The sequence below is a fragment of the Mytilus californianus genome, unplaced genomic scaffold, assembly GCF_021869535.1.
Source record: "Mytilus californianus isolate M0D057914Y unplaced genomic scaffold, xbMytCali1.0.p SCAF_3, whole genome shotgun sequence".
In the NCBI taxonomy this organism is placed as follows: domain Eukaryota; kingdom Metazoa; phylum Mollusca; class Bivalvia; order Mytilida; family Mytilidae; genus Mytilus; species Mytilus californianus.
The window spans coordinates 53,048,428-53,066,689 of record NW_026262679.1 but is presented as its reverse complement, the minus strand read 5'-3'; the positions used below and the strand labels follow the sequence as shown (position 1 = coordinate 53,066,689).

The window sequence follows — 18,262 nt, the reverse complement described above, 5'->3', positions numbered from 1 at the left end:
TTTATATTTGATGTGATTCTGTAAGGAAGAGTAAATAGTCTCTGTTTATATGCATCATTCTCTAAAGATTGTTTTTGTTTCTTGTCTGTTCCAAATATCATTAATTTTGTTTCACTTTCATTTCCAAATTCAGACAAACTCTTAATAGTGCTATAGTCCTCGACACCAAGTATAATCTCTTTGTTTTTAGTCACATGAATACAATGAATGAATGTTTGTTGTGGTGTTACTGACAGAAAGGGTTTGGTTCCTTCTTCTGTTAACAGATGTAAAGCATCATGATCATGATTAATCACAGTTAATAGAATGTCTTCACTTGGTGTCATTGACATGTCCCTAACTCTAATTGATAAATCTTTTGAGGTTAAAATGTTGCCATTTATTTGCAATATACACAAACTTTCAGATGGATATTCTGTAATCAATGCTTTCTTATGATTTAATGTAACTATTTTTTTTATAGAAGTAAAGTTTGTTTTATAACTCATCATTAATTTAATATCTATATTTGATTGCTTTTTTCTTTCTTTGACTTGAATTCCGAATGATGTTGCAGTTTCGATTGTCTTCTTTGGAACAAGATTTTCAATCTGTTGCAACAATTTGCGGAAGTGAAAGTGAGGTAGACTACTTAAACTTTCTAAGAGTACTGTAGAAATATTAACTTCATTATTTCCTTCTTTGGCTGCTTCTAGTTTACTTTTCAAAGCTTCTAGAATTTGTTTAAAATGACTTAAGTTTGATTTATAATCTTCGAAATTTGTCCGAAGTTTAATCTGTTCTGCTTCCATATTCTCACGTAACTTAGTGTAATTAGTAATAGTCTTCTTACTATTTTCTCTTTGCTCGACTTCCTCCAAAATGTTTTGGAATATTAAGCTATTTTCAAATTCTTGCTTGAATATTTGTGTTAACACAAGGCTAGTGAATGCCAAGTCTTTAGAAAGTCTTCCCTTTAAAATTAAGGTTTGATGTTCAAGAATTAGCACTTGGTGATATTTATGGGCTGAAATGTACGCTGAACATATAGGTTTCATTAAACAGGTGTAACAGAATTTGAATTTCTTATTGGGAATTTCACAAGCACATCTTTCAGTAGTAGAAAATGATTTTATGTTGTTGATACTATGAAATAGTCGTAGATGAATAATGCTGCATTTAAAACACATAACTGTCTGACATTTAGAACATCTATACTGAGTCATCATATATGTCAGACATAATCCACATTTCCTGTCTGCGAAACCTTGATACTCAGATTCTGCTGTCTGCTGTACAAGTTTTGGTGGGCGAAATCCAATTTCTGTGATATTGTGAGTAGATGTTTGTTGATGAATTCTGCTACATTTGTTGCATGTATACACCTGACACTGGTCACATTTATAATAAACATCTTTGTCAATCTTACAAATTTCACACTTCCTGAGTACTTGTACTTGTGCTTGACATAGCATAGGTTTTGAGGAATTGGATCCCATGTCCGAAGTCAAACTAAAGTCGACTTAAATAAAAATCAAGTTTGAAATAAAACAAATATTACAATGAATAGCTAAGCAATGATGTAGTCTATACAGCTGTATAATTTGACTGTGTTTTAAAAAAATTCATTGTACTAAATATACCAAAAAGTTTGTTTTTTAAAGATAACCAGAGATTATATTCAGGTACAACATGATTTATCTTTTAAAAGATAAAGGAATTAATAGTCTTTCTTGTGTTAAATAGTACCTTATATCTCTGCTTACAATATAATTTATCATTCTGTTATCAATGTTAATGAATATTTTAGTTACTATAACCTTTTGGATGACTATAAAATTTGGCAGTCTTTATAAAATGTATCCTATGGTGTGTTGTTATTTGCTTTGTCAAGAGACTCTATGGTTTCACTTTTTGATTAAGTTGGCAATCTTTCAAGAATGTTTTATACAGTTATCTTTAGAAATAAATAAAGGTTGAAAGTTATTTGTTGGAATTTGGTCTCCCTTGTTTTTGAAAAAAAGTCCTGAAGGAGCAAAAGCAGTATTTTATTAGTTTCTGGTAATTTAGATTTTAATGCCGATTTTATGCCCTGCCTTTAATAGTAGGGGGCATTATGTATTGGATCTGTGCATCCATCCATCTGTCCTGTATTAGCTATATATATAGGTTGACGTATTGGTTAAGAGCAGATTAATATAAAGTTGTGGTAATTTAGCTTTAAACTTGTTTATTGTGAAGGTTTCCACTGAGCATTACATCATGATACAAGATGAGTTTGATATAAATCAGTAAAAATACAAAATGAAGGTCCACTTTTTTTAGTAAATTGTAGAAATTCCATATTAGTTCTTGTCTCTTGAATAATACCTTTATCTCTTATCAGATTATCTTCAAGTTTGTATGAAGGTTTTCCACTCATCAAAACTTCAATTGAGTTTGATTATCACAAAATCTGAAATAAGAGAATATTTTTTCAAGATTACTTGTAAATACATCCGATACTAATTAAATGGGGCCTCAAAAATGTGAACTGGCTCACGAAAGGTTTTTCGATATTTACATGTGAAGATTCCTTGACCCTGTAGGTTTTTAAAAATTTTCCCTTTCCTTTCTTGTTATGAGATCGGAAGATAATTTATGTATTGTTAAAGATTCTTACGGCATTGTTACAGCATTTCTATAATGTAAATTGTCTAATCACTATTTTCTCAAAATTTGCTTTGATTTTACACTGACTTAGTGATAATTTTCCATCTCAAGCTACTCAAACTGGGGGTCAAGTGAGAAGACATAATTTCCTTAACCAACGTTATTGTTGTTATCTTGGAAAATAGCGATAAATTATAGACAATCTATGATCTTTTAACTCATTGAAGTTTCTCAGCTTTATCTCATTTCAAGGTCTTCACCCTTCCATGAGTTTGTAGCCCAAAGTTTCACTTGTTTTCAGAAGTATTGATAATCTACAATACTTACTCTTATGCCATCAGTCCCATTGGGGTACAGGTATAACAGTGCATTATTTCAATAAACATTATATCACCAAATTGGATTGGTTAGGTATCTGGATGGTAAAGAAAGCATCGCATAACTAACTCTTAAAAGAAATTTGCATAACTTTATGGACCTTTGAATAAAGATGAACTTTACTTTTGACAGATTTTATAGAATGTTATCTAATTCTACTTCTACTTCTCAATTTATTTTTAGACAAATATTGGAACAATAAAATGTATTGCATGGAAGGGAGATAATATAGTATTTGGTGACCAAGATGGACAAGTGTCAGTGTGGGACTTGAAGCTGAAAACACAGAGGTAACTGTCTTGAACAGAATAATATCACAAAACAAGAAAACATTAAAATTTATTCAAATTGTGGGACTGGTCTGTTGTTATTGAAGGTTTCACACTTCACAGCATATTTTTTTCCTAAAATTTATGGTGCTTTTGTTATTGGTTCTTTTTAGAAATCAAGTTTTACAGCATGCAGTTGATATTGAATTTGCAATTTTTAATTTCTGTATATAACTTGTCCCCCATACCACTTTTATCAAGTTTTATGTAGAGGTCCCTGATCTTTTCTTGTATTATATTGCAATGCAATCAAAATTGTCTGTACATTAAATTTCATACTAAATGTATTATATATACATATGAACTTGTGCATAATAAATCAGTTTAATTTCCATTAAAATGATACAATTCAATTACTTTCTAGATCTTTTAATTTTTCTGTGTGCTTTAATGATGAGAAAAAAGTATATTTTCATTTTCAGAACCATTCATACCAGAAGGGGATGGATAAAAAGAATAAGATTTGCACCAGGAAGAGGAAACACAAAATTTGGTGTTCTTTACTTGGATGGTATGGATATATTTGAATTAAAGGAAGGAAAGGTAAGTACAAACAATACATTGTTGTGAATAGATATGAATAAACTTAGATGTGGGGTATACGTCAATGAGACATCAACCCAATGACAAAAATAACCAAAAGACATCAAGAGGCAACATACAGTCTTTAACAATAGACAGGTGTCTTATACAATATGTCAATGAATAACAAAGATATACATGTATTAGTAAAGAATTGCCATCACACTTAACTCTCCAAATAAAGAAAAACAGTAAGAAATGACAAACAACCACTACTGACGAGGTACATGACTTGGGTAAGGCACATGACAATGTGGCAGGTTAACAAATTTTTGTTTTGAGATCTCAACCCTCCCCCTCTTTAATCTTTATCAGTAGAGTAACAAAACATACATACAATAAAAACACTTTACTTTAAGAATTGTTTGACAAATGCATCAATTGCACTGTAATATTATTTCTAGATGTAAGATTTAGTTTTGGTTGAATTGTTGGGTTGCTGTCTCATTGATTATACTCCATTTCAGGAATTTTTCTTATTTATGTTTTTCTTTCATTGTTACAGCTAGAGATGCTGAGTTCGTTGAAAAGTCCCAAAGAAATAGCAAAGATAGTAGACATTGATTGGGCGGGATCAGACAGACCTGTTATAGCTACAAATGATGGTTGTGTAATAGTGTTTGACATCTTACTCAAATTGTCTCATTGCAAGATAGAAGATCTCGAACTTCCAGGTAAACAATTTAGCAATATAGAAATTAAAAGAAAGTTTGAGGCAGATATTCATTAAACTTGGGATGTCCTTAAATTTAAGCAGTTAGCACAAGCTTGTTACCAGTCTTACTATACTGAATGGAAGAAAATTAAGAGTCATTTTTTTTGTCTCAAGAATCTATATCTAAAAATAATAAAACTGACAATAATGCAAATCATCCATCAATAACAAGTATATTAAGCTTAAATTATTCTCAGAAATTAGTTTTACCTTGACTGATCATTCAGAAAAATAAATTGGGCAACAGAGTAAATCACATTACAAATACAATGAAAAACATTGCCATGAATGTTGGGTTTTTTAACTGCCAAAAAAACTTGGTGCCACGATTTCCTTGCAGGCTGAGACCCAGTTGAAATTTAACAAAAGAAATGGAAGTCTTTGTTAGAGAAGGTAAAAAAGGCCAAGATGGTATATTTGAATTGTTTACATCTGTTTCTATGGGCTTTAAAAGTTTAATGTAGGTGCATAATTTAGGTTTTTATGCATCTTATATACATATTTTTTACTTGAATAATAGTATGGAGCTTCGAGATATTTGGAAACTTTTAAATTAAAGACAAATTTTCACACAACAGTCCATTGTGGTAGGTGCAAATACATTTGGATCTTTTTTGTGCATAAGCATAAATTCCACAGAAAGATAAAAGATTTATCTTTTTAAAGCATTAACTGGCATCTCTGCCCCCGGCGACAGATTTTGGGAAAAACCCTAAAAAATAGGCACTTAATTCATAGAAAAGAGAAAATAGAGTTCATTTTTAGCTCACCTGGCCCATAGGGCCAAGTGAGCTTTTCTCATCACTTGGCGTCCATCGTCCGTCGTCCGGTGGGACTTCTTCTAGAGAACCACTGAATGGAATGAAACCAAACATGGCATGAATGTTCCTTATGAGGTGCTGACCAAGTGTTGTTACTTTGTAGCGGATCCATCATCCAAGATGGCCGCCAGCGGGGGACTTAGTTTAACATAGGACCCTATGGGAAATACATACAAATGTCTTCTTTTAGAGAACCACTGAATGGAATGAAACCAAACATGGTATGAATGTTCCTTATGAGGTGCTGACCGAGTGTTGTTACTTTGAAGCCAATCCATAATCCAAAATGGCCGCCAGTAGGGGACTTAGTTTAACATGGGACCCTATGGGAAATACATACAAATGTCTTCTTTTAGAGAACCACTGAATGGAATGAAACCAAACATGGCATGAATGTTCCTTATGAGGTGCTGACCAAGTGTTGTTACTATGAACCCGATCCATAATCCAAGATGGCCGCCAGCAGGGGACTTAGTTTAACATTGGACCCTATGGGAAATACAAACAAATGTCTTCTTTTAGAGAACCACTGAATGGAATGAAACCAAACATGGCATGAATGTTCCTTATGAGGTGCTGACTGAGTGTTGTTACTTTGAAGCCGATCCATAATCCAAGATGGCCGCCAGCAGGGGACTTAGTTTAACATGGGACCCTATGAGAAATACATACAAATGTCTTCTTTTAGAGAACCACTGAATGGAATGAAACCAAACATGGTATGAATGTTCCTTATGAGGTGCTGACCGAGTGTTGTTACTTTGAAGCTGATCCATAATCCAAGATGGCCGCCAGTAGGGGACTTAGTTTAACATGGGACCCTATGGGAAATACATACAAATGTCTTCTTTTAGAGAACCACTGAATAGAATGAAACCAAACATGGCAAGAATGTTCCTTATGAGGTGCTGACCAAGTGTTGTTACTTTGAAGCTGATCCATCATCCAAGATGGCCGCCAGCGGGGGACTTAGTTTAACATAGGAGCCTATGGGAAATACATACAAATGTCTTCTTTTAGAGAACCACTGAATGCAATGAAACCAAACATGGCATGAATGTTCCTTATGAGGTGCTGACCAAGTGTTGTTACTATGAAGCCGATCCATAATCTAAGATGGCCGCCAGCGGAGGACTTAGTTTAACATAGGACCCTATGAGAAATACGTACAAATGTTTTCTTTTAGAGAACCATTGAATGGAATGAAACCAAACATGGCATGCATGTTCCTTTTGAGGTGCTGACCATTACTTTGAAGCTGATCCTTCATCCATGATGGCTGCCAGATGGGGACAATATTTAACAAAGGACCCTATGGACAATACATACAAATGTCTTCTTTTAGAGAACCACATACTGAATGATTTGAAACCAAACATGGCATGAATATTCCTTATGAGGTGCTGACTAAGTTTTGTTACTTTGAAGCTGATCCTTCATCCATGATGGCCGCCAATGGGGGGACTTCCTTTAACATAAGACCCTATGGGAAATACATACAAATGCTTCTTCTAGAGGTGCACTGAATGGAATGAAACCAAAACATGGCATAAATGTTTCATATGAGGTGCTGATTAAGTGTTGCTACTTTGTTGCCGATTTACTGTTCAAGATGGCCACCAGGATTTTTTATTAAATTACAGGACCAATATTAAACCAAATTTGGCCTCACTCATTATTAGGGTATCTGTTTTGATTTTAATCTATTTTTACATGATTTCCAAAACCAAAGTAGAATCAGGTGAGCGACACAGGCTCTTTAGAGCCTCTAGTATTATGTTCTGGCGTGTTTGAGTTGACTATTTTGTATTGAAAACATATAAATCAAAAATATTTGATACATACAGTACAAAAAAAAATGAAATATATGGTTCAATTGAAATACCTTTCTGATAAGTCATAACAATATTATAGAGTAGGTGTGTTTGAATATTAAATTTTTACTTAAAGTATTTGATTACAGACTTTACTTGGAATCTTTTTTGTGCATAACTTCAAAAGATTTTTTTTTTGTGTTATCTAGGGTTAAGTCTTCATCCTCTCAAAAAGTGTCGTCTGCCCTTCCATGTAATATTTAATTAGAATTTTTGTTAATGTAGAACTTTCGTAATTTCCCCTTGACAACGGATCAAACAATAGTTTAAAGTTGACTGAAGGCATAAAAGTACATCAAATGATGCTTAAAAGGTAGTAGATACATTTGTCTTTTAAAATACAACTGTCATATAAGGATCGTAATGATACTATGTTGATAAATTTATCGGTTTTCAAGAGATAAAATGACAACGCTTCATTCCTATAATACCTTCCATTATTACGATTGAAAAAATTGGTTGGGTAATGTGGAGATAAGTAGAATCCTGACTACTTGTATACAGTAGTAACACAAGTATTCTGAGAGAAAATTTTAATTTAATCTAAATTAAAACATTTGATTTTGTTGACAAGTAAACACATAGCTTCAATTATTCTTTAACAAGAAAATAAATAAAAGAACCTAACTAATAAATGCCAAAGAAAATGTTCTAACATGCAGAACCACATAAACTGCATGGCATGCCACAAAATTGATACTTTCATTTTCAGATAACCTGTTTTCACCACACATCCTACCTTCCAAGGGAGCACTGTTGATGAAGTATTTTCTCCATCACCAACCGTGGAGTGATAAATACACATTTAAGATAGAGGCTGGAGGACTTAGAGATGATGATGCTAAACTTGTAGAGGATATAAACAGACAGTTCAGTTTGATAGATAGGTATAAATGGAATACACTAATACAAATTTATTTAAAGATTTATTTCTTTTCACATATAGTGCATTATTTTGCTACATGCTGTTTGTAAAAGTCAAGCTTTCACAGGATAATTGCACTTTTGAAATTTTTTTTGAAGACTTTTCAAATAAATTACCGGTATGTGTGGCAGTTGTTTCTGTTGATCAGTCCTTAGAAACAAGAGGCCATAGTTTCCTATGGACACATATTTTTTTTTATTGGTGGATTTTCTCACTCAATATAAATAAAAGGATAATTATATTTGGTTGTTGTATCATTGCAAGTTATATATGTCTGTCAATCCTTTACTCAGATACTATAGGTCATCTATATTTTGAGTATAGAATGATACTATCAAACTATATAAGGTGTGCATTTCCGTCTGGCAGGGTTCATCTGACTTTGATCTCATTTTCAGGGTATATTGGTCAACGTTAAGTTTATGAGGTACCTGTAGTAAAGTAAATCATGATCAGTTTACTGGTTATTGGCAGTTTAATTAATTCATTTTCCTGGTCATGAGAAGTACCACCAAATTTTATTGGCTTTATTTCAGAGATTTGGCTGATTATTTACCAGTATGTAAATTTGGTGTAGCAGAGAGATGTCTTCTTGTAGCAAGGTATGTAGAAGTTTATGTTAACACGTCCCGAAAATTATAAAATTATGACTTTTATTTAACCCTTAACCCTTTAAATTTTTATTGTTCCTTGCGCGACGTAGTGCCAGGTACATTGAAATACTGGGCAACCGTCAGTCCATCTGTCCATCTATCCGTGTGTCTGTCCTTCCAGTCTTGTTAGCACTCTCACGTGTACAACTCTTGCCAGATTTATATAAAACTTAGGTTTATATCAGCAATGTCTCGGACAAGTTTGAAAGTCAGTGCCAATCAACTATTTTTAAAAGAGTTATGCCCCTTGAAAATATTAATTATATGGAAAATTTCATTGTTAGCACTCTCATGTGTACAATTCTTACCAGATTTTTATGAAACTTATATCAGCAATGTCTTGGACAAGTTGGAAAATCCTATCAACTGTTTTTAAAAGTTATCCCCCTTGAAAATATTAATTATATGGAAAATTGCTTTGTAAGGCCTCTCGTGTACAATTTTTGCAAGATTTTGATCCAATTTATATGAAAACTTAATATAAGCATTGTCTATGACAATTTCGAAAATCAGTGCTGATCAAATATTTTTAAAAGAGTTATGCCCCTTGGAAATATTAGTTATATTGGAAATTGCAATGTATTTGCTCTCAAGCCTTCATTTCTCTAAGATATTTGTAAAAAGTATTAAAGAACAAAAAAAAAAAAAAGAAGCTTTTTTTTAGTTATTGCCCTTGGATAGATAAAATATGTGCAACGTGGGAGACAATGGAACTCTGTTCTTTTATCATTATTTATTTAATGGGTTGGAACCTGAAGAGTCATATTTCTTGACAGAAGAGGTTTATATAGCTTTTGACATTGTAGTTATATAATGAAAACATTTTAATATTGCAGAACCAATAGTGAAACTAGTTCCTTTTCAGCCAATTTTAAAATAAGTCATTTACTTCCCTTTGTATGGCAGATGTGTGTGATGAGTTACATATTAATTCTTCTTCTTTTGCAAATTACAAAACTGTGTTTTTCTACAAGAAGTGTAATTTTGCAACTGTCCTTAGATTATTAAAGTTAGTTTGTGTCATTAGAACTCATGCCCTTTTAAGAAAAAATTGGGACTCCAACATGGGTTTTACTTTATTATTTACTTTTAGTGTATAACTTGGCAACCTCCTTCAGCTTAGTCAAGGGAATCACTGCCCAAATTTGTTTGGTATGGAGCTCTTAAAATTGGTGTTGTAAGAGGATGAAAAAAAACAGACTTGTTAACTCATCCCTCTAGGTTGTAATCCATGTCATCACATTTGTTAAGTGCATATGAAGCTTGAAATAGAAATATAAAATATGGGTCTACGGACACTACAGGTCTACGCACAAAATTTTCTTCAAAACTGACTATTTCTGTGGAAAGACCCATTTGTATTTGTTCTGATTATTAGTCCCCTACCGACGAAGTCGAAGGGGATAAGGTTTGCACTCAGTCAGTCAGTCAGTCAGTCAGTCAGTCATGACAAGTTACAGATCAAGTTCGAATTTTGTTCCTGTCTGATGACTGTGCAGAGTTATGGTCCTTGGACTTAGAAAATTCACTCAAATGACCAGTGCAACTTTGTGCACTAGCTAAAGTGTTTAGCCGTCATGATAAACATATATTGTTTCTTTTATAACTATAGGTTGTTTGGTGATGAATCAGATGTTTTATTCTGGACAGTTGCTATGAACTATCTTTGTAAAGAGAAGATATCACCCATAAAGGTTTGTAGATAACTTGAAAGAGAAGCAATGTAGAAAACATATACTTAAAGACAAGAATCATAAACTGTGAATGTGTTTAATACCCTGCTTACGTTTGTAATCAAGAACCCATAAAGGGACATGATGCAGGAGACTACAGGGCTATGCATGGGAAGGGTTTATCGTCAAAGTAATGCATGTTTTCGTTATTAAGTCTCCCAAACTGGGAAGACTTATTGGTTTTGCTCAGTTCTTATTATTATTATTCTTCTTCTTCTTCTTCTTCCGCCACTTTTAAATTTGAACTTGTCCACACACCCGTTCTCCAAAACCGCTTGTCAGATTAACTTAGGGTTTCACAATATATTAGACTAACATGTCTAGTGGTGCAATCAGGGTTTTGTTTGTGCATTGGGGTTTATAAAGGGGTACTTTGAGGGGCAAAAAGAAAGGAGGGTTTTACTATAGAACCCTATGGGATTTTATTTTTTTAAATTTTCAAATGATTATAGATTGAAAACCGTTTGTGATAGACACAATCTTTTTAATTGAAAATGTTCTAAATGATAAAGCACATTAAATGAAATACAGGGTTAGTCCCCAGGGGTCACCCCCACTCCCTGCCATTTAAGAAAGTTCTAATAACTTGTAAGTGGTCAAGATCCCCACCCCTAAACCATATATATTCTGGTTTGTCATGCTAAGATGGTTTGAATGATATACAGGGTTAGTCCCCAGGGGTCATCCCGACCCCCCCTGCCATTTAAGAAAGTTCTAATAACTTGTAAGTGGTCAAGATCCCCACCCCTAAACCATATATATTCTGATTTGTCATGCTAAGATGGTTTGATTGATATACAGGGTTAGTCCCCAGGGGTCACCCCCACCCCCTGCCATTTGAGAAAATTCTAATATCTTGTAAATGGTAGAGATCCCCACCCCTAAACCATATACATTCTGGTTTGTCATGATAAAGCACATCAAATGAAATACAGAGTTAGTCCCGAGGGGTCACCCCCACCCCCTGCCATTTAAGAAAGTTCTAATATCTTGTAAGTGGTCAAGATCCCCACCCCTAAACCATATATATTCTGGTTTGTCATGCGAAGATGGTTTGAATGATATACAGGGTTAGTCCCTAGGGGTCACCCAACCCCCTGCTATTTAAGAAAGTTCTTATATCTTGTAAATGGTCAAGATCCCCACCCCTAAACCATATATATTCTGGTTTGTCATACCAAGATGGTTTGAATGATATACAGGGTTAGTCCCCAGGGGTCATCCCGACCCCCTGTCATTTGAGAAAGTTCTAATATCTTGTAAATGGTAGAGATCCCCACCCATAACCATATATATTCCTGTTAATCATGTCTGGAACATTTGAATGACGTATACGGTCAGTCCCCAGGGGTTCCCCCACCCCCATTGTTCTTGTATCTTGTAAATGGTCGAGATCCCCACCCCTAAACCATATATATTCTGGTTTGTCATGCCAAGATGATTTGAATGATATACAGGGTTAGTCCCCAGGCATCACTAATGCATATAACTTTACTGGACCAAACCAATTTTCACAGGACTTTGTCCAATGTCAGGCGACCCTGGGAATTACGAATTATGGGAGCTTCGTTTGGGAGACTTTGTAACAGCATCCTGTTACAATCATTTCTTGTTTTTTAACAACTAGTTACATTGCAGGTTATAATATTGTATGTCTACAATGTGTTTATATTTTAAAGATGGACTCAAAATAATTACAAATTTAGAATATAGAATTGTACACAAGATTTGCACATGAATACAAAATTTTTACATAAACTGAAGTAATAACCATAATTAGCATTAGGTCATTAACCGAAAAAAGTTCAGTTTTTAAAACTGATCATCGAGATTCAAGATTCTTTATTTCTTATATAACCAAGTTAATGGTTCAAAGAAATATTTGAATTATCTCTCTTAACATATGTTAAAATGGATCAATTATGTGAGACTTTACAATGCCAAAACATTAAATGACCAGACTTGTCATTTTTTTATATGCCAGTCAAAATTTTGACGGGACGTATTATGGTATACAAATGTCCGGCGTCCGTCTGTCCATCTGTCCGCGTAAACATGTCACACCGTAACTTGAGAACAACTTATCCAAATTTCATGAAACTTAACATAGTTGTTTCTTATGATGGTCAAATGATCTGTATACTTTTTTGGTGAAAATAAGATTAAAACTTTTTGAGGGACTTTGTAACTAAAACAGGGGGGGGGTTCACAAAACCGTATCTCAAAAACGATTTATGATTATTGCTTAAAACTTTGCACACTTCTTAGTTATATTAATCTAAAGATCTGTATATTTTTTGGTGATGATTCAAAATTTTATCTTAGATTTATTGAGTTTTTTGTATAAAAAAGGGGGTGTATTCACATGTGGCGCCGTATCTCAAAAAAGATTTATGATTATTGCTTAAAACTTTACACACTTCTTAGTTATATTAATCTAAAGATCTGTATACTTTTTGGTGATGATTCAAAATTTTGTTTTTAGAGTTATTGAGTTTTTTGTAAAAAAAGGGGGGTTTTCTCATGTCGAGCCATATCTCAAAAACGGTTTATGATTATTGCTTAGAATTTTACACACTTCTTAGTTATATTAATCTAAAGATCTGTATACTTTTTGGTGATGATTCAAAATTTTATTTAAGAGTTAGTGAGTTATTTGTAAAAAGGTTGGGTTTTCATATGTCGCGCCGTATCTCAGAAACTATTTATGATTATTGCATAAAACTTCACACACAAGACAACAGGCGTATCATGCGCTCGTGGCGCAGCTGTTTATTTACATTTATGGGGGGATTTCACCAATGAGAGTGTTAACCTAACTCTTTAAATACACAATCATATAAATTGAATGCATCAAAACAGGCCATCAAAGAAGTCAACATACATTTAAGCACATACATGCTCATTCAAACCATGAGATAATAGATAAAAAAGACTTAAGACATGTATAACAGATACAGGTTCTCTTGCCATTAAAATCACTCACTTAGATTTGAGAAATTACTTGTAAAATATATCAAATGATAGGTAAAGATTTTTTTCTCAGAATAGCAAACTTCAAAGTTAAGTATTGGCATTGACAATTTCATTTCATTAAAAATGTCTCATTGAAATAGCTAAGGGTTGCACTTCTGTTAATATAGACAATGCAATTTCCCATAGGAACTCCTTTTACGACTAAAACTGTGTCACTTTTACTATAAAGTTTCGTAAAAAATTATATCCTAGAATGGAAAGTTCATATGTACTACTATTTTTTTTAAAGGTCAAAACATAGTGCTGTGCGGCATATTTTCAACATTATATGCCTTGAATTTCTAAGAGTTTAAACTTGTACTAAAATTCTGTACTAGCCCTCCCTTCACTTTGGGTTTTCCTCAGAATTCAATTTGGCCACTATCCATGTGCATTTATACTGGTAAAACTCCCAAGTTGTGACTCTATAAGATGAAACATAGAGGTCAGTAGGTAAACAAAACTAAATATCTATGAATATTATTTATCTCCCAAAAAGAGGCATGGTTTGTGAAACAGCTGTATTTACATAGTGCAACCTAAAAAGATATCGAAATATAATTTTTGCTTATATCTCAAAGCTTTGAAAGAATTTGTGATTTAATCAAAGAATATAATACACTTGATAATTTTTTTTATATATTGCACTATCAACCTATTGCTGTATAAAAGGAAGTTTAGTCCATCTTCCTTGAAAACATAATTAAAAGATCAAAATTCCATATTTCAGGACGACAATCAGGCAAGTTCTGGTGATAGATTTGTACCTCCGACACCAGCATATAAAGAAACAAATGATCTTGTTGTCCTAGATAACCCAGAGGAACAGGAGAAGAAATTCCAAGAAAGACAGTTGTATGGATGTCATCCATTAGAGAGCTACTTTGACACTATTTGTGATAATTCCAGTTACAAGGTATTACAAAAGATACATATTAGCTACAGATATGAAAAAAGTTTTACTATTACATGTTCAACCAAAACAATTTATAAAAAGTTAAAATATCTAGTTGGTGGTGATAAAGAAAGAGTAACATATTTTATTGGCAGTAGTTTTTTTCTAGGTTTTCATATTTTTAATCTCTTAGTTATCTGATTTTTTATGGGGGATGGTGTAAGGGGTGTTTCTGAGAAGATTACCATTGACATTGACGAAGTAGACTAGCGTTATTGAATATTGAGAAACAACAAAAGAGGAGAACTGTGTACTGACCTACTTAACTGTCACCGCATGAAAATGTACCTATCAGGAATGGTTCTGAACCTGGTCTATGATTATCTGCAGGTTTATCTCAATGTTTTTATCCTTTAAAGAACTTGATTTAAATAGCAGATCTATGGCGGTCTCTATCAGGTTTATTCACAACTTTTCTAGACCATTGGCAATGTAGAGCTTGACATAAGACTTATATTGAAGACTGTATGTTTACCTTGAAATATCTTTTGTTTTGTTTTGTTGGGTTGCTGTTTTATTGGAGTTTTTTCCATGCATCCTTTTATGAATTCATGTTTTAATGTGCTTTTCCTGGTGTGTTGATATATTTGCCGTTAGAATTATGCATCTTGATGTAAGAGAAAAGAATGGTTAGTCATCTAAGGCCACCCTTAATAAATTCTTTGTTTGATGTTGCCTACCAATGCCTTGTAGGGTTTGGTGGGTAGGTAGGGATTTTAATTTTTTTTTTTTGGCCAACAACATAAGTTACATGTTTAAACAAGAAAAAGTTAGAGCAAGAAAAAATACTTATAAAGAAAAATTTGAAACGATTTGTGTCTTAAAATTTTTCGGATGGCTGCTTTTTAGGTGGGTAGGTAGGCAACATCAAACAATTAATTTTATTTTTGGCCTAACTTGGATATCCTTTGTCAATATAAATGAAAAGAACCTGTAGAAAGTTTATTCATCCTTCCAACAAATCATTAAAACTATTGGACACTTCATCTGAAAAAATCTGTAATAGCAATAGTTTTGTTTGCATGACAAATCAATTATCTGAACTAGAATTTTATGATAGCCAGTTTTGTAAAAAATTGTGTGATATATATTTATTACCTGGAGTGCTTAGTATGATGTTAAAGTGCTGCCTACATCAATAAACATTAATTTTCCATTTTCAAGAAATACCAGCTCGACAGGGTTGCTCTTCATGACAGTAAACGTGCAACTTATGACCACACAAAGAAATGTGCAGAAAATTATGTGATGCTAGGACAAACAGACAGAGCTGTACAGTTATTTTTGGAAACAGAGCCTGACAATGATATCTATTACACTGATTGTTTGAGGTAAATTTTTGCTCCCTCTCCTCCTATTTTGTAATTAAGGTGGTACCAAACACCTTGACTAAAATTAATTTGGCTCGTTTAATTTTCATAAAATTTTGGCAAAATATTAACTTTGACCCTTTGACAAAAATATAAAAATTTCAAAAAACTTGAACCACACTCTTTGTCAGATAAATGTCATTGGATATATAGCAGTTTGACAAACACTAATTTTGATCATTTAGAAGCTTAATATTTCCTTGACAATAGAACATGATTAAAATGTTCAGCTGATTTTTACAGAGTTATCTCCCTGTAGTGTTATGTACCACCTTAATGAATAAGAATATAAAATTGTTGGACAATTGTATCTGTCTGGTTGGCATATTTGATGATAATTGATAAAAATGTTGTTTTCCTGCATCAAGAAGACTTAACAGTAAGGCTTTAATTCTATTTATTAACTCAAAAGGAACTTGCTTTATTTTAACTTCAAGAAATTTAGATTGTTAGGACTTAATTTTGTTTATGTAAATGAATATGAACTTTATATTTATTTTCAGAGCCTGCTTAGTAGCCAGTATTAGATTTTCTGGAGCTTCTCAAAGTACTATAAAATTAGTAGCTACTAATCTGATTGCTAACGGAAAATTGACAGGTAAGAAATTACTATAAATGTGTGTAAAAAGGTTGCTGATCAGTACAATAGAAAAGCATAAGCCAGTAAGCAAGTAAATTATTTAAAAAATAAATGAAAGTTTCTTTTAAAATTGGTATTTAATAGTCTGTTATAGATTGAAAAATAATCTTAACCCAATAAAGTAATCATGAAAATGTGTATTCAATCTTTTTTTTTTGTTCTTTTGATGAATAATCTACCCACACAACAGATTGCAAAAAATAGATTGTGCCATGTCAGAAATTTTTTTCCATGGATCAGAACTGTCTTTTAATATTTTCTCCAAAAAACATGTATAGGGTCAATTATTTGTTCTTGTAAGCAACCTTAAGCATTCCCAGTCATCATTTTGTTAGTATTTCTATTATTTGATTGGTTAATGATATCAATTGTTACTCTTTAATTTGGTTTAGAAAATAGATTAAAAAAAAAGGGGGGGAGAATTAACAACAGGGGGTAGTTGTAATGTAAGACAAAGAGCAGTCCTCAAACACTTCACACAAAACTTAAGATTGAGGGACATGTAAAAATGATTTAATGACACAAACTAAACTTCATTGTCTTAGGATTTGCTGTGAATCACTGTAAAATATAAATTTTAGGTTGTGGGAGTATAACTTTTATTTTATTCTATACCATGTTGTTTCAGAGGGTGTCCAGCTGTTGTGTTTGATAAACAAAGGGTTGGATGCCTGTAGATATCTACAGACTTATAGTGAGTGGGACCTGGCTGTATGGCTTGCTAAGGTATAGTGTGTTTAACCTTATAAGTACTTTATTTTCCACTTACTGAATACTTAGAAAAATTGATTTTATTTTTTTTTAATTTATACATTCTGAAAGTTTATTTTTAGTTTATAATGTGAAAAAAGTACACATGTAAAAAATGTTTAATGACAATGTTTACTTCTGTGTGGTAGTCATTTACATTTTTCCTGACCTCATTATTTACCACAAACAACAAATTTATAATCTAAGAATGAAAAAAATGATTGAAATTGATTGCAGAGATATCTATGCTATTTGAGTTGATTAATTTATGGAAATTGATGGAAATTAAGAGTGTGCTAAAAACATTTTTATACTATGTATTCAATTTATTAAATATTGGTTATTTTGATTACAGTCGACATTGAACTACAGTGAATTTGCAGAAGTGATGAAGAGATGGGTGGATCATTTGTGTAGTCCACATGTCAATCAAAAGGTAGACAAACTAAAAAGAATATTTTAAGATAGGAACTTTTGTATACATCCATATGGCCTGTATGTTTAAATTTAAACATTTTTCATTTGAAACAGTCAACATTTACATGTATGTCTGACATGATTCATATTAAATAGATCTAAATAGGATCATAATGATCTACTATTAAAACATGACAAAGAAACTAACAACAGAAGATATGTGGTCAAAATTTTAAAAACAAAAAACCTACTTTGTTTAAGGTCATTAATGCATCAGTTATGTATATATATATATATATATATATATATACCTGCTAGTCAAATGCATTTTATTAAAATATACTTTTTCACTTTTTTGGTCTTTTGGAAAATGTTGTTTGTGCTGTATTTAGACCCCTCTACCAAGAAATTTGTTTTGCATGCACACGAATAAAAATTGCGGTTTTTATCTAACGCAATCATAGGTTTGAATGT

General features: G+C 32.6%; 1 protein-coding gene across 1 annotated transcript in view; it reads left to right on the top strand.

Annotated features, from left to right (window-relative positions):
• The window catches only part of LOC127734856 (WD repeat-containing protein 11-like), a 59,464-nt gene that overhangs the window by 38,999 nt on the left and 2,203 nt on the right, over positions 1-18,262 (top strand). The window contains exons 17-27 of the mRNA XM_052244899.1: positions 3,193-3,299; positions 3,761-3,881; positions 4,426-4,594; positions 8,043-8,217; positions 8,792-8,857; positions 10,521-10,602; positions 14,387-14,572; positions 15,776-15,942; positions 16,485-16,579; positions 17,250-17,347; positions 17,727-17,807. Coding sequence (XP_052100859.1) covers positions 3,193-3,299; positions 3,761-3,881; positions 4,426-4,594; positions 8,043-8,217; positions 8,792-8,857; positions 10,521-10,602; positions 14,387-14,572; positions 15,776-15,942; positions 16,485-16,579; positions 17,250-17,347; positions 17,727-17,807 — 1,347 coding nt within the window. The remainder of the gene's footprint in view (positions 1-3,192; positions 3,300-3,760; positions 3,882-4,425; positions 4,595-8,042; positions 8,218-8,791; positions 8,858-10,520; positions 10,603-14,386; positions 14,573-15,775; positions 15,943-16,484; positions 16,580-17,249; positions 17,348-17,726; positions 17,808-18,262) is intronic.